We start from the raw sequence: 14469 nt of genomic DNA on the forward strand, positions 1-14469 counted from the left end.
TCCCGCCCCGTTCCCGCCCGGCCTCTGTGGGGCCTCTCCGCTGCCCGCGGCGCCCCCTGGCGGCGGCCGCGCCTCCTTCCCTCCCTCCCTCAGCTCCATCCTCCAGCTCTGCCCTATTGTTCTCCCGTCCCTCGCTCCCTCCCTCCCTCCGCCGGGGCTCGCGTCCTCCCTCCGCTCTCCTCCATCCCTCCCTCCATCCCTTCCTCCTCCTTCTCGCCGCCGCTCCCGCCCCGCTCCCCGGAGCTGATGTCACGCACCCGCTGAAGGCGCGGGCGATCATGGCTGCTGCGGCCGCGGCCGTGCCGCCGGCCTCCAGCTAATGCCCGCGATGGAGCCGGCCAGCCTGCTGCCGTTCCTGSGGAAGCTCAAGGAGGTTTTCGACGTGTGCGATGAGGATGCGGACGGGTTCATCCGGGTGGAGCACTTCGTCGCCCTGGGGCTGCAGTTCGGCCAAGGGGATGAGGTGAGTGAGGGGACCCCCGGCCCCCGCGCAACTTTCACCTGCTGTGCCCGGCCAGACGCCGCCCGGGCCGCCCCGTCACCCACCTGCCCTCACCGCAGCCCCGTCCYTTCGGCAGTTATCCCTCAGGGCAGTCCGGTCCTGGTCCTTTCGGGGCGGTTCGGGCTCCCTCCGTTCCTCGGGGGGTCCCAGAGTTGTTCCCATGGCGGCCTGGAGCCCCCTTCCCTCAGGGCCATCATCCGCCTTTCCCCTTTCCCCCGGAGTCCTCCCCAAAGAATCCCGGCTCCCTCCTTCCCCAGGGGTCCCGGAGCAGTCCAGACCCCCGCGCTGACCCGGTCCGGTTCCTCTGGGGTACAGAGTGTTCGGGGGTCGCGCTGCCTTTCGGGGGGTGTATTTATTCTGGATTTTGTGCGTCCTGGCTGAGCTGAGCCCTCACCGGGGTGCTGGGCTCCGTGGGGCACGGGGAGCGGAGCCAGCGCGGTGCCGGCAGTGTCTGGACAGTCARAAAAGCACTGTCCAGGCACCCCAAAACCGCCGGGTGATGGTTTGGAAGCGAGGGCTCCATCCATCCTTCCATCCCTGCCTCCCTCCAGCCCTTCAGTGACACAGCGTAAATCTGGAGTCGCGCCACCGGTCTGCGTCAGTGGGACCAGTGTAAATCGTGACATCAGTGTAGATGGGAGTGGGATTCGGGCCAGAGGCGACGAGGGGAACGACATGCGCTGGTTGGAAACAGGTCCCTTCAGTGATTCAATCAAGGGCTGCAGCTCCTGAGAAATGAACCGGCAAGAAAAGCTTTCCTAGGAGAACTCTTGGGATATTGCGCTTTACTGTTCAGTGCTTCACAATRCGCCCCAGCAACTTTGGGTGCCAGGGAGGAGGAGTGGAGTTGGGTCYAGGATGGGTTTCATAAAACCAGTGTCAAATAACCTTTTAAACTAYGATAAAATACATTAATGTGAGGAGCTAATAAAACAGTAGTTTATAGAGGGATGCCAAASAGGCAGCAAAACCAGAGTGAATTCACAGTAATTGTTGGAGCAAATTGCTTATTTCTGGCTTACCACTCTTAATGAAACACAGCTTGTGAATTAAATCAGCAAATCAGGAGACAGAAGGCTTATTGCTAACAGATAGTCACAGGTCTTAAACATTTTTTTAATGAGAAGATGCAGTTTCTGGTTTTAACAAGGAAAATAAGGCAAAACGAGTAATAGTCACAAGTTTTATTGATTTTAGATTTTATTTGTCTTTTCTCGTATAATTTTATATAAACCAATAGAAGTATTTTTAAACCCTTACTGCCAGATGCACAGCATCCAAATTGGTTTTTGCACTGCTGTTTGTTTGGAGGCCGATCAGTGGCTTTCTTGTGCAGCACTGAGGAAAACTGACAAAATTTCACTGACTGTTTTGCAGCAGGATGACACTGATGATCATAACAATCCTTTTTGGTTTTAGAAATATTTCAGGTTGTGAGAGTGGAGCAGGTTCTGTAAGATGCAAAGGAGGATCCGGGTGATGATCTCATAAGCTTTGAGTGAATTTGAGTATATTAGTTGAAAAATACTTAAATTGAGAGAAAGCGAAAACCAGAAATCCCAGTAAAGGCAGCACTAGAAAAGTACCAGTTGTCAGCGGTAGTTTCAGGATGGGCTGCCTTGGTAGGCAGGCAAAGGAGGCAGTGGCAGTGATGAGAAATGCATCCTTTGTGTTTCCTTCAGTTGTAACTGGCAATGCTTGATAAGATATTTGTAAAACTGGGACAGAGAAAGCTTATCTGTATATCTTATCGCTTTATCTATCAAGGTTATAATATAACTTGTTCTGGTTTACTTCCCTGTGTCTGGTGTAGTCGGGGTTGGAAGTCCCTTGACTTCAAAGGAGCAGCTGAGTAAATGGGATTTGTAAATCACCCAARGAGGTTTGCTGGTGAAATACAGAATCAATTTCCCAAGTGCAGATTTACTCTAGAACAACCATTGTAGATGAACTACTCTGGTTTTGAGGCTTGTTAAAAGTGAACTTTTTGTGTGATGAATCACGGTTGATGTTTGGAGATGGTGAGAATCTGTTCTCCCGTGTAGCACCATGCTTTCAACYTTGCATCTGCAGGAGCCTACAGAGTTCTGTGTGGAAATGCATCTCATGAAGTTAAACTGAGRAGACACTGGTAGGGAGCAGTTCACTTTAACACATTATTACATACTTACTGTCAATGAACATTAATTATATTTTTGATTTTGCTACACCTCTTGGGCCTGATCCATATCGCCTCCCTTTACATTCAAAAGAAATCTTTCTGTTGGTATCAGTGAAAGATTGATTTGCCCTTGTGTGTAAGTTATTTATGATTCTGTCTATGGAGTTGAACTGGCCACAGGCAAGGTCCTGTTTTCTAGCACTGTGGACTGAGTAATTCTGACTCTTACCAACAGTACCTGGTCCTGTTTATTAAATGAGAGTGTACCTGTCCCTTCAGTTGTGCCTGAAGGGTACACACAGCTTTCCACCTCTTCTCTACCTCCTCACAGCCACCAGCATCCAAAGTTTGGAGTGATTCTTAATACTTATTTCAGTAGGGTCTGTGACTCGGAGGCATTTGTAAGGCATTTAGCCTTTTCTGGTTTTTTTCTTTTTCTTTCTGTTTCCTCTTTCTTTCTTCTTTATATGTGTGTGGTGTGTAGTCAACATGCTGAATTTTATTATACCTGATAGATAACAACTCTCTGAAAACTGCCCCAAGGCAAAAACATTGCAGCAAGGCAGCAGCTTTCCCTTGCAAAGCAGATTTTACCTGCACAGTCAAAATAATAAACTTTAACATATCTGGTTAACTTTTTTTTGCTATTTTATTTTTAATGGGCTTTTGAAACCTCTGCTTCTAATAGGTTCTAACAAGTTTGCTTGCAAGCTTTTGCTTTGCTCTGCAAAACATGTGGTTCAACTAAAGGAAGTTGTGTTGATTTGGCAGAGCCCAGAACAGAATCAGGTCTCTAAATTCCTGAATTTAGAGCAGACCGGACTGGCTGTCAAGCACTGCTTGCATCTACAAACAGTTGTGGAACTTGTACTTTAAGGCAGTTGGGCATTGTGGCCTCTCTTCATCYCATCTGACTGTGGGCATTTAACTGAGTTGTCTACATCAATCTTTCTTTGTGGACATTGATGAGCAATTGAACAATCARAGACCATAACAAGACCAAAGGATGAAATAAATCCTTCAGAGTTGCTTCTTTGTCTCCAGGACAACAGAAACTCCTGCTGAGACTTTTGGTTCAGTGCTTGGGTCTGGCTTTGCTMGTGAATGGGGTGTTTGCCGTTTGTGTCGAAATCTGAAGAAAGACACGAGGGGCTGTTTCCAAAGCGACTTGACTGGATGGCATGTGCTCACTAGCTAAAGAAACACTTCACATAACACTGAGAAATGCCAAGAGTCGCTCGCCATCTGGTTCCCTTTCACTGGGAAGAGAGTTGCAGTAGCAGCCAAGAGTCTGGGAGCATTGTGAGTGACATGTTCAGCAAGCCYCAGTTCTGGCAGCGGATTGTGTGAATGTGTATTTCAGGGTAGTGCCAGTTGACGTTTCATTATGCCAGATTCTACTTAAACTCCTCGCGCAATTTTCAGCAACAAGTGAAATAAGTGTACAACTTCTTTCTGAGATATGTAATCASCTTTTGGAGGTGTGCAAACCATGCAGGTGCTAACACAGTAGTCTTTGTCAAGGTGAGATCTGCTCACAGAAGCAGTGTCACAACTGAAGGGGAGCTTGAGCAGCTAATAAAATGTATAGGCCAATATCAATTATTCATGTAAGTGGACAGTAATTCACTTAAAGCCAATTAGTGGTTTATTAGTGTGTAGAACAGAAATAGCTAAAAACAGGTTCGCATACTTCTCATGAACAGATGAGAAAAGAAATTGTTGAAATAGGGAGATGTTTATTGCTAATTTTAATGGCTTCCATTCATCCCCATTCAGGGCTGAAGTTAAAGGCATCAACATCAAGTGCTGCCCAGGCAGTAGATTGTGGCTGTGACTGAGTTTAGTGACAGTCCTGGTGCTCCATTTTGGCTTGCTGTCAGATGTCTCCCAGGAGTTAATGTTGTCATACTCCAAACAGCCCTTGTGATGTAACCACTCCAGAAGTAGCTTCTYCTGTAATTTCAGGACTCTAATTCCACTTCCTGACAACCTGGAGTCTTTCTGGAGAGTCTGGATGATTTTCAGGCTCCTGGCTGTAGTGTTGCAGTTCAGAGTTGCACCCAGAGATTAATGGAAACAAAATTCCATCAGTGTGCACGATGATAGAGATTAACTCATACCTTCTTGGTAGCTTGCAGTCTGCAACCGTAAGAGAGACTTTGGCACTGAAACATTGAAAGAAAAGGGTGTTTTCAAGTGATACTGTCATTGTAATAAGAGCATACTTCTTTGCTTTTCCTGAAAGTAATTACTGAAAGGAAAAATAAAATATTTGCCTAGACRTTAACAAGGATGCAAAGATGTTATAGTGTTTTCTGGGTAGCAGCAAGGTTGCCACACATTCAGATTCCTTAAAACTGTATTTGCTAATGACCCAGATATTTCATATAATTTACAGTTACTGGAAAAAAATACAGTTCTAAAGTGGCACAGTGGGGTACTCAGTTTATGGATTAGTCAAGGTACAGCCACTGTAGCCTCCCTAATTCAATACAAACCAGCAGTGAATATGTTCAAAATAGCCTTTTGCTATATCCTGAAACTARCCATGTATTTCTAAACAGCTGACATAAAGGAAGCTTGATGCTCAGTGTTAATGAAACGTTTGCCAAATCACTGTGGTGGAGAGAGGAGCTGTAGGTTTGCTGTGCACTCATGAGTTTAATTCGTTATGTAATGTTTGCATTTCAAAGGTAAGAGCTCTGAGGGGGTTGCATGTGCAGCTAAGAATTGATTGTTGCTGCGTTTTGCAATACAAGTCAGTGATATGAAACAGTAAATTCTTAATGCCTGAAGGAAAGACAATCAATTTTGATAGCAATTCTTGATATTTAAATGACTGTGTTTTATGGCAACCTCGTTGTTTGCATTTAGCACAGGTACAGTGATACTGTGTTGGCTTATCATTAAATGCAAAAGTAAATTAAAAAAAAATGAATGAAGCATAGAAGACAGTACAGTACGGAAGGGAACATATGTAACCAGTGAAGTTAAAACATTCAGCTGCCAGGCAAGACCAGATATTTTCTATGTAAATTTTTTTCCCTTCATGCCTGATTCAGTCCATGGTTTTAAGTTGTAAAATTGGTGTTCTTTGTCTGTGGCATGCCTGCATGCTCTTCAGAAATTTGCTCTTGCAAATCCTRTGGAGGATTTCAGATTTCTCACACGTATTGATTTTATTCTTCTAATATGATTAAGCTCTGAAAAGCAACTTTAAAAAATTGCTGGAAGGGAGGGTAAGTCTTGGAGGGAGAACAAGCCAATGCCATCTAGTATTTGTGGGGATGTTCCCCAATACAGAATTCTTTTTGTCTTCTAAATTGCACTGTTACCTCCAATTTAGCACAATTGACTCATACTCAGCAGCAGTGCTTTTGTAGCAACAAAGTGGAAACAAATTAATTGCCTTATAATGGTTAATGTTTTTATTCTCTGTGCAGTTGACMATATAGTTTCCTATTAATTTTATCTGATTTTACCGCTGATATTCACAAACATTTTGAAATCCCTGATCTGATTTTTGCATCAGCCTGTTGGCTCAGGAGTTCTAATAGTTCTTAAAATATTCAGTATTTTGGAGCACACGTGATCTCAGACCTAGATTGTGGCATAGGCTGCTGAGGAAACACCCATCCCTGAACGTGGTTAACTCAGTGCAGGGTRTGATTAAGCACATGAATGATAAAAGAGAGCATCAGACAATCACTACTACTCCAACAAATGGTTTTACAACAGCARTGTGAGTGTAAACAAAGCACTGTATGATACCTCTCAGTTCCCTTTTACTCAAGATACAATTGAAGGGCCTCACTTGGAGAGAATGCGAGTGTTTCTATAGAGTTATGAGTGCTGGTTTCACATTTTGTGTGCAGTTGAAGCCAAAAATAGCAGGGCTGCTTCCTAAGCCTTGAATCCATTTCAGTTCTGAAGGATGCTCAGCCCCAGARTGAGTGACAGGAGTGAACTTTGGGGTGAAAGCATTGCAGGTGAGGCAGGGTYGATGCACAGGGCACAAATTGCACAGGGCACTGGAAAAATTGCAGTGTGCTCCTTGGATGTTAAAGCTTCTTGACAGGTTAATTTGGATGAAGCATTATGGTTTTCGAGGATCAAATGAAAAGCTTAGAAACAGGTGAGACTTTTCACTGTTAGGATTCCTAAAATTAGAATGAGGAGTATTGGAATGGTCTGTTCTGATGTGCAGAGGCTGTTGGCCTGGTGAAATGRGGGCTGTCAGTTTTAGAATTATCTRCACGTCAGTGCTCACATATGTGTTTTTTCAAGAGTTCCATAACATCACACATCTGCATTGTCAAACTTGTTTTTTTTCCTCTTTGGGGGACATTCTGGTGGTGTTTCATCACTTCCAGATGAACTGACCTTCCCCAGTGGGATCCAGATGGCTTCTGGAACATGGTATATATTTCTTTCCAGTGGCACTTCTGTTGYTATGATAAAATATCCAAACAAATGTGCAGATGCAAACAGCTTTGTCCATGTGTTTGCATGGTATTAATAGATTTGCAMCRCTGTCCTAAAATATTGGTGATTTCRCTGGTTTYGTAGGAAGTGACTGTATGAGCAATTTTAAACCTAATATATATGATGTGTGTGTTGGGATATGGTGCTAAGGCCACTTTTCCCAGTGTCGTTACCTATTGGGAACAGGAGAAAGCTGTAGGAGAATTTTGTTGCATGCTTTATGCAGCCTCCTTAACAATTCCTTTATGAGTCTGGCACATTTTGTTTGCCTTAAAGAGGTAGGAATGTAATTAACTTCCCCTTTTGGGGTTTTCCATAAGTATGATAYCTTGATGGATTTCATTTGAAGCTAGCTTTTCACTGACAAAATTTAAAGTGAAATATTTGGCAAACAAGTGAAAATGCTCCAAAACATAGGATATTGCTCAATACAAAGCATTTTTCTGTTTTCTTCTGAGAAACATGAAAAAGAAAATATGGTTTTGATTTCCTTTACTTGGTGAGGAAGCTGAAAAATCAATTTTTTACCAAGTTACGTATTGAACGAGTGCAGAGATTTTGTGCATGTAGGACAAAGGGAAAATATGTTGTTCAGTTCTCTGCCCTATTGGAATTATGTTCAGGTTGCAGTTGTCCAGAGCTGTGGGGAAAATAAAGCAATAGGTAAAGGAAAACCATGAATAATGYCATGCCATGTAAGAGACACAATGTAATCTGCAGGAAAAGAAAATCAGTGAGTTTGTGCAGGAAGCTGGAACAGCTTTAAAATGTGGTACGGGAGAATTAAGGATTATGGTCCATGAATGTTTGTTTGGCTATGATGCATTTACTGCAGCCAGACATGGAGGAAACTTGTGAATTTTAGCCTCCAGTGTGAAGAGTGGATTGTGTGTTTCATTCCTCAGTTCTCTTTGGGATTGCTTGAAAATAAAGAATTGAGGAGTGCTTTGGGACACATCTTCAAAGGAGCTTTGATAATGTCAGTTTTGCTTTTCCTGCTGAGCAATTACAAGGCATGGAAGTTTCCACTGAGGAAAACTGCATCTTGCCTCCTCACCTGGGAATTGAGTGCCCTTTGCCAAACACAAACTCCTCTGCACGGTTGGGTGCATTTTACTGGAAAGTGCTGTGATATTTGCTTCCGATCAGACAGAGCAGTGTGGCTTGTTTAGAGAATGAAATTGGTTTGAACAGTTTGCTGTTGACAGCTGTCATTTGGGAAGGTCTAAATTTGAAGGTCAGTGCATCTTTAACTGCCGATGTGACTTGGTGGRTGGCAGATGAGGATCTTTATCAATAAGCTACCACCTCTCTTGTGTCCTGTAGTCACCTTGACTGATGACTCCGCTGCTGCTTGGAGAATTTCTGGACATCTGTCAGCCAGATTGGAAGCTTTGGCTCTAACCAAGCTCACGATGTCTTTCCAATGGGTGAAAAGATAATTTGCTGTGTACAGAGAATTTGGCACATCTCAAGTTACTGTCCTGGTGCAGATGCTGGCACATGCAGATCATTTGTTTCTTGATTTAGATAGTCATCCAGATAACCTCTGGAAAAGGTCAGATATTCACAAATTACTTGCATTTTGCCAAAAGTCATGGCACAGATTGCTTTTTCTGTGTGCGTAGAAATCATGTGATTTCTGTTGCTATATTTTTCTTGTAAGCCTGGTCTGATGACTGCRAACTGCATTTCTTTTCCCAGAAATAATTTTCCTTCTCCTGTGGCATTCTAAATGCATTTTCAAAAGCCTGACAACCCTGATGTGTGCAAGCATCCTCTTGGTGCTCCCTGAGTGGGTGGTGGAGRTTGGTGATGCCCTCTATCAGCTGTTCTTTGGGGTGGGCACTGAATATTTGGTGCACTGGCACATGCAGAGCCAAATTGCTGCTCTCAGTCTGCTGCCTGGGGCCAGAGAATGGTTTGAGGAGGAGGGCACCAGGCAGCAGGGACATTTAATGCAGGACAATCAATGGTGCCTCAAGGGAGGCAGCATAAACGGACTGTAATCCCCACTGTCACTCCACAGCATCACAGCTCTGCCTGGGCACTATTTTTGCTGGAGACTTTTCGAAGTAATGAATGATGTTGTGGCTTCACTGTGTTATTCTGTGGATTTATTCCTTCCATCTTCAAGGACGGCTTCAGTTCTGGATTTGCTGTGGCTTGTTCTTTTTGGTGGGTGGCTCCTGTTTAGGTCAGGGTGGTTGTTTAGCTCTGGTCATGTTACAGCAAATAGCACCTGTTTGGAAGGGAAGAGAGCTTTGGAGAGATTGGTCTAAGTGGTTGTAAACACAAATGATTTATACAACATTTCAGGTGAAAAGCTTGCTTGATTGAGTTGGTGGAATAATGTGGCTATAAATTACCTTTGGGTTTATTGCAGTTGGCTGCTGCAGCRGGTCTTTAGCAATATGTTCTGTTTGGTGGCACTACTCCTAATTCAGTGCCTGACACTGCTTGCRTTTTGTAGATGTTACACTGTTCTGTAGAGCTGCTTCTCTGGATTTATGGTACAAGGTGAAGAGAGTAGGACGGTAGATTCCTCTCAGAGCCAGAAATTGCCAATGTCTCTGTTTTGGGGAAGAAGTGTGAGGAGACACATTCCAAATACCTTTTTTACAGGGGGAAGGGTTGCCATGGATAACARTTGTGAAACACCCTGCCCCTATCCACTCTGTTCTTTGATGAGCCATGAGCATCAGGTTCATCTGCCAGACTCCTGGATGGCACAGGATGGCTGAAGAGACCATTTACTGTTTATTGTATTTATTATGTATTTATAGCATTTACTGTTGTTAGCTTGCAGAGWTGTTTTCTGAGCCCACAAGGGCTGAGCACTCTCTGCAGAGCAAAGATGCAGAATGGGCCTTTCTGGGGGATGATTTTGTATAAAGAASGGTGTTCTCAGAGCCCTTTGAAGGTGCCTGTGAGATGGAACCTCACTGAGCTGGTACCTCCCTTCCCTTTTCACACTGTGTAACTGCTTTACAGCTCACAGTGCCTTAGAAGGTTCTGTCATTCACTAAATAATGGGTGTGCCAGTCACAGAAGGTATTTCTTTAATTAACCACATATTATTTCAACTTTAATTTCTCTTCTTTTTCCCTTGTGTTTTCTCTCCCACTCTTGCTGCTGCTAAAACCTTACCCATTTTACAGTCTGTTAGGCATTACTCCTGCTTAACTTTGGTCAACCTGCTGTCAGTAGCACTGTGGGCCACCATCAGCTCCAACCTGTGGTTTTTCCAAATCAATTAGGCAGATGGATCCTGATGGGAAGGGGGAAGAAGGATGTTCTCTTCAAAAGGGTGGCAAACAGATGGACAGCAGTGAATAGGTACAAAGGAAATACTGGTGAAGTGCACTCTGTGCAACAGTGTCAGTGTTTGACTGAGTACCTGTGGATGTCTTAATACCCGCATGCAAGAATTGATTTCTAGGAATAAACTGCCAGCCTGGAATGGAAATGGATTTTAAGACCCAAAGCGTGTGCTCAGTGCACACTGTAATTAGATTGTGATTGCAATTTCAGCACAGGACTGAACTTTAACCTTTTAAAAACTCAATCTTTCTTCAGGAGCTCATGGGGCTATTTATGATATCAGCAATGGACTCAGAATATCACAGCAATCAGATGGGGAGGAAAGGAGAGGCTGTCTAAAGATTAAATTTTGATGGCATTTTAAATGTTACCCCCTACACTGTATCTAATGATTCTCTAGTTCTGCTAAAAGTCAGTGGCTCTAAAATGCTCGTCATTTTTGAAAATGTGACTTTATTTCCCCAAGTACAGCAGAGACTTAGTAAGATTTTACTTTGGCCCTAGGAAAAGACTCAGGAGGTGCTAGACACAATAACACATTGCTCTCCACAGAGCAATTTCCCCCTCTGTCAGAACTGGCTTGTGCTTTCTGTTATTAATGAGGGAGTTATAGTTCTCTTTAGGAGAGGTTTCTGTGATATCTGCTGCTTGGCACTTCAGAGACTCTTACTAAAGAGCTGATGTGATTCCCATGAAGATTTTGTGCAGTCTCTGTTAAATGGGTCACTCCATGGCAGATAACATGAGCAATGCCTGCACCACTTCTTGGGACCAGCAAGGAAGGCAGGCTTAGTACAGGCTGTGTGTCAGCACTGCTGGAAAGAAACACCCCACACATTTTTAAAATATTCATCTTTGCTCAACTAATATTACCAAAATAAAATAATAAATAAGACTGGGTTTTTTTTTGATGCTGGATTAATAGATTTAGGTCACAGACTGTAAATGAGTGTGACTCAGCTGCGTGAATAAATCTGTTCACTTGATTGTGGGATGAATTTACACTTTCAAAGCTTTTAATAGGTAATGAATATTCAGGGTCTGCCACATGGTAGGAGATCTAAAATGAAGGCTTAGGTTCCAACAGCCCTGGCTCTCAGCAAGTGTTGTTACAAAGGAGTGTCTGGGAGTGGTAGAGAGCAGTGCGGCTCTCATCCCTATTTTTTTTCCTCTTTGCCGTCGCTAATAGGAATGCAACAGTGTGATACACCTGTGCAACTGGTGGCTTTAGAAGACATGTTTTACCATGCTGTGTTAATGCTCAGAGCCTGTTGTGCTCTTATCACCATTTGTGGATTTGAAATCCACAAATCCCACCACGGGGATTTGAAACCTCCCAGTAGCTTGCAGAGGAATCTGGGAGCAGTTGCACATCCCAGTTCTGTAGGCAGGGAGGCAGCACCAGGCTCCAGTTTAATTTAGGGTAAAAGGCTCAAATAGGTGTAGTATCAAGATTTAGTGGAGCACTTWTCAACTAAGTTTGTGCTGAAGAAGGTGGCTTGATTCTTCTGAACAGACACAAGGTTTGAGATGGTAAAAACCTCTTTCAGTGAGAGTCATGGCATTGATTTGCACCGTAAAGCCCATGCTCATGCAGGAACAGACAAGAAATGCATGACTTTCCTGGGCCCTGTTGASCAACTCAGCATCCTGTAATAATTCCTAATTTCTTAGTTTTTTTAATACTATTCACAAGAGTAGCATAGAAGGAAAATAAAGATGCTGGTGCAAAGTTAGCCAAGTTAAGAATAGCCTACAATGTGGCTATGAAGTGTTTTAGGTTTCATATTTTTGCTTGCAATAGAGATTTCTTTGCGATAGAGGTTTCTTGCCAGAGCTCTCTGTGGAATTTGTTTGAAAATCCAAGTTTAAGATAGCTGGATAGGAAAAAAGGATTTGGCAGTTCTGTGAAAACCTTTAATCAAAAAGGGTCTATAGAGCACCTCAGCAGAKTTCTCCTGGGCATAGCCTTTCACTGCCTTGCATGTGCCAAGACTGAATCACAGCTGATGATGAAGTGGGAGAGGTGACAGGGCTGAACTGGAATGTGTCTGGTTTAGGTGTAGTGTGTATTAACCTGCCATGGCAGCTTTGTGTATGGGCAGCCCTGGGGATCGTCAGCACCTCCTAAAGTGGGGAAGAAGGAGGAACACATTCGTTATCAAAGCTGAGCTGATGATCCACGTGCAACCAGGACCTTCTGGTGTTCCACTGATATTACAGCATGCAGTTCAAGAGTTTGTGATGCTGGCAAGCTTGATAAGCTTCCTTACTCATGCTGAAAATCCATCAATTCAAAGAAAAACAAACAAAACAGGCAGRGAAGATCTCCTTAACAACAGCATTGTTGCAAGGAAGTCTGGTATAACCTGCACAGCTTCTCCTGTGCCTGAGKGCAGCCAGGATGGATAGTCTGAAACGTGTGACAGAATTTATACCGTTGGTAAAGACAATGAAGAAGAGGAAAAAACAGGCCTCAGCAGTAGCAAGCACTGAGATAGGTTTTTTCAATACAGGATTTACTTTATTGTTGATTCTGGTATCTGTAAGGAGAGCTAAGCAGTGGAAGAAGCTGCAGAGAACTTAGTGTAAAATGTTTAAGATATTTGAGGGGAATCCCTTGATATTAGTGAATCAGTCTTCCCAAGCTATAGCATAATATTCCTGATACGGCAAGCTCTGCATCTCCARGAGACAGCTCTAAGGGCATAAGGCTGGGAAACAGAAAATGGAAAACTAGGAACTTATGTTGACAGAGGGTTTGAACCTGCAGAATTCTGAGCTGGCAGTTCAGCTCTGTGGTTGTGCAGAATTGGGGCTAAGCTGCTCAGCATTCCTGCAAGGTGAGAGTGAATAGGGCTGGGAAGGAAATGAGCTTGCTGATCAAGATGTTCCAAAGTGCATCTTCAAGGCAGGTCTGAGTCAACACTTTGAGATAATGCTGTCMGACTAGGTGATAACACAGAATATTTTGACAACCTATTTGGTCTGGAAGCAAACACTGTCTGTTCCTTGGCAGTGATTTCTGATTAAACTGGGGGCTCTAGCTGCCAACAGCCTAGTGCTAGCCACCGTGACTCAAGCCATTGACTCCTCCTGTTTGGCATAAAACATTCAAATATTTAAATAAATTCAGTTGAATTATAGGAATCATATTTTTATTTAGAAAATTAAACTGCTCTATAGCTTTATTGAGGCTCTCTGAACTCCACCTGACTRACAGACAGCAGTGAGGAAGCTCACATACACATGGCACAAAATAAAATGCTCAAGACAAGGTTTTTGATACAGGTACCCTCCTGTATCTACACTTCGCAATTATATCTGACCTTTTAAAATAACCCAGGTGTAGAAAACATGCTGGAATATATAACAMCTAAGATGAGTTTCAAATACACTTCCTGGTACCSAGAGAGCCCTGCTCTTTGCAGTGAAGAGCAATCAGGYTAGTCAGAATAACTGAGAAACAGGAAATTATGTGCAGAAAATTCTCCAGGTGTACAGATTGTGTGCACCACCCATGTAGTAAAGTCTGCATGTTGGGTAATCTGTGCATTGGGAACAAAAGGAAATATGCAATTCCATGCAGCTGATCTACAGGAGGAGGATTAACAATAAAATAAATGGGTTCCTCATCACCAGGGAAGGTCTGTCAACCTGTTGTGACAGTTTGTTGTAGTGGTGCATTAGTCAGCACAGCAGCCCATCATGTGAAAGTGTCATATCTGTATCTGGCAGGAAATTGGCCAAATTACTCATAACTCTCAGGACTCTGGTTGTTTTAAAATGGCTTTTTCTTATATGCATTTTCCTCATCCCATCTTCTTCCTAAATCACACATGGGGTGTTGTCAGGAGCTGAAACAGCCTGGAAAGTGGCATCTCACTTCCTCCTGTTGTAAAAAGACTGAATGTGCGCTGCTGAAACGGACATAAGTTGCTTTTCCCTTTCACTCCGACCAGAGTATTCATGAATAGAACTTGACCAACGGCCT

General features: G+C 43.5%; 1 protein-coding gene across 2 annotated transcripts in view; it reads left to right on the plus strand.

The window, feature by feature from the left end:
- The first annotated feature begins 106 nt into the window (after positions 1-106).
- Positions 107-14469, plus strand: part of RAB11FIP4 (RAB11 family interacting protein 4) — a 111374-nt gene continuing 97011 nt past the window's right edge. Inside the window, exon 1 of one of the 2 annotated variants that reach the window (XM_057368821.1) lies at positions 107-463. In XM_057368821.1, the coding sequence (XP_057224804.1) occupies positions 320-463 (144 nt within the window). In that variant the 5' untranslated portion in view covers positions 107-319. The remainder of the gene's footprint in view (positions 464-14469) is intronic. The other variant, XM_057368822.1, reaches the window with a different exon arrangement.

This window comes from Malurus melanocephalus, unplaced genomic scaffold, assembly GCF_030028575.1.
Source record: "Malurus melanocephalus ecotype Western Australia unplaced genomic scaffold, MMel_1.1 scaffold_98, whole genome shotgun sequence".
NCBI lineage: Eukaryota > Metazoa > Chordata > Aves > Passeriformes > Maluridae > Malurus > Malurus melanocephalus.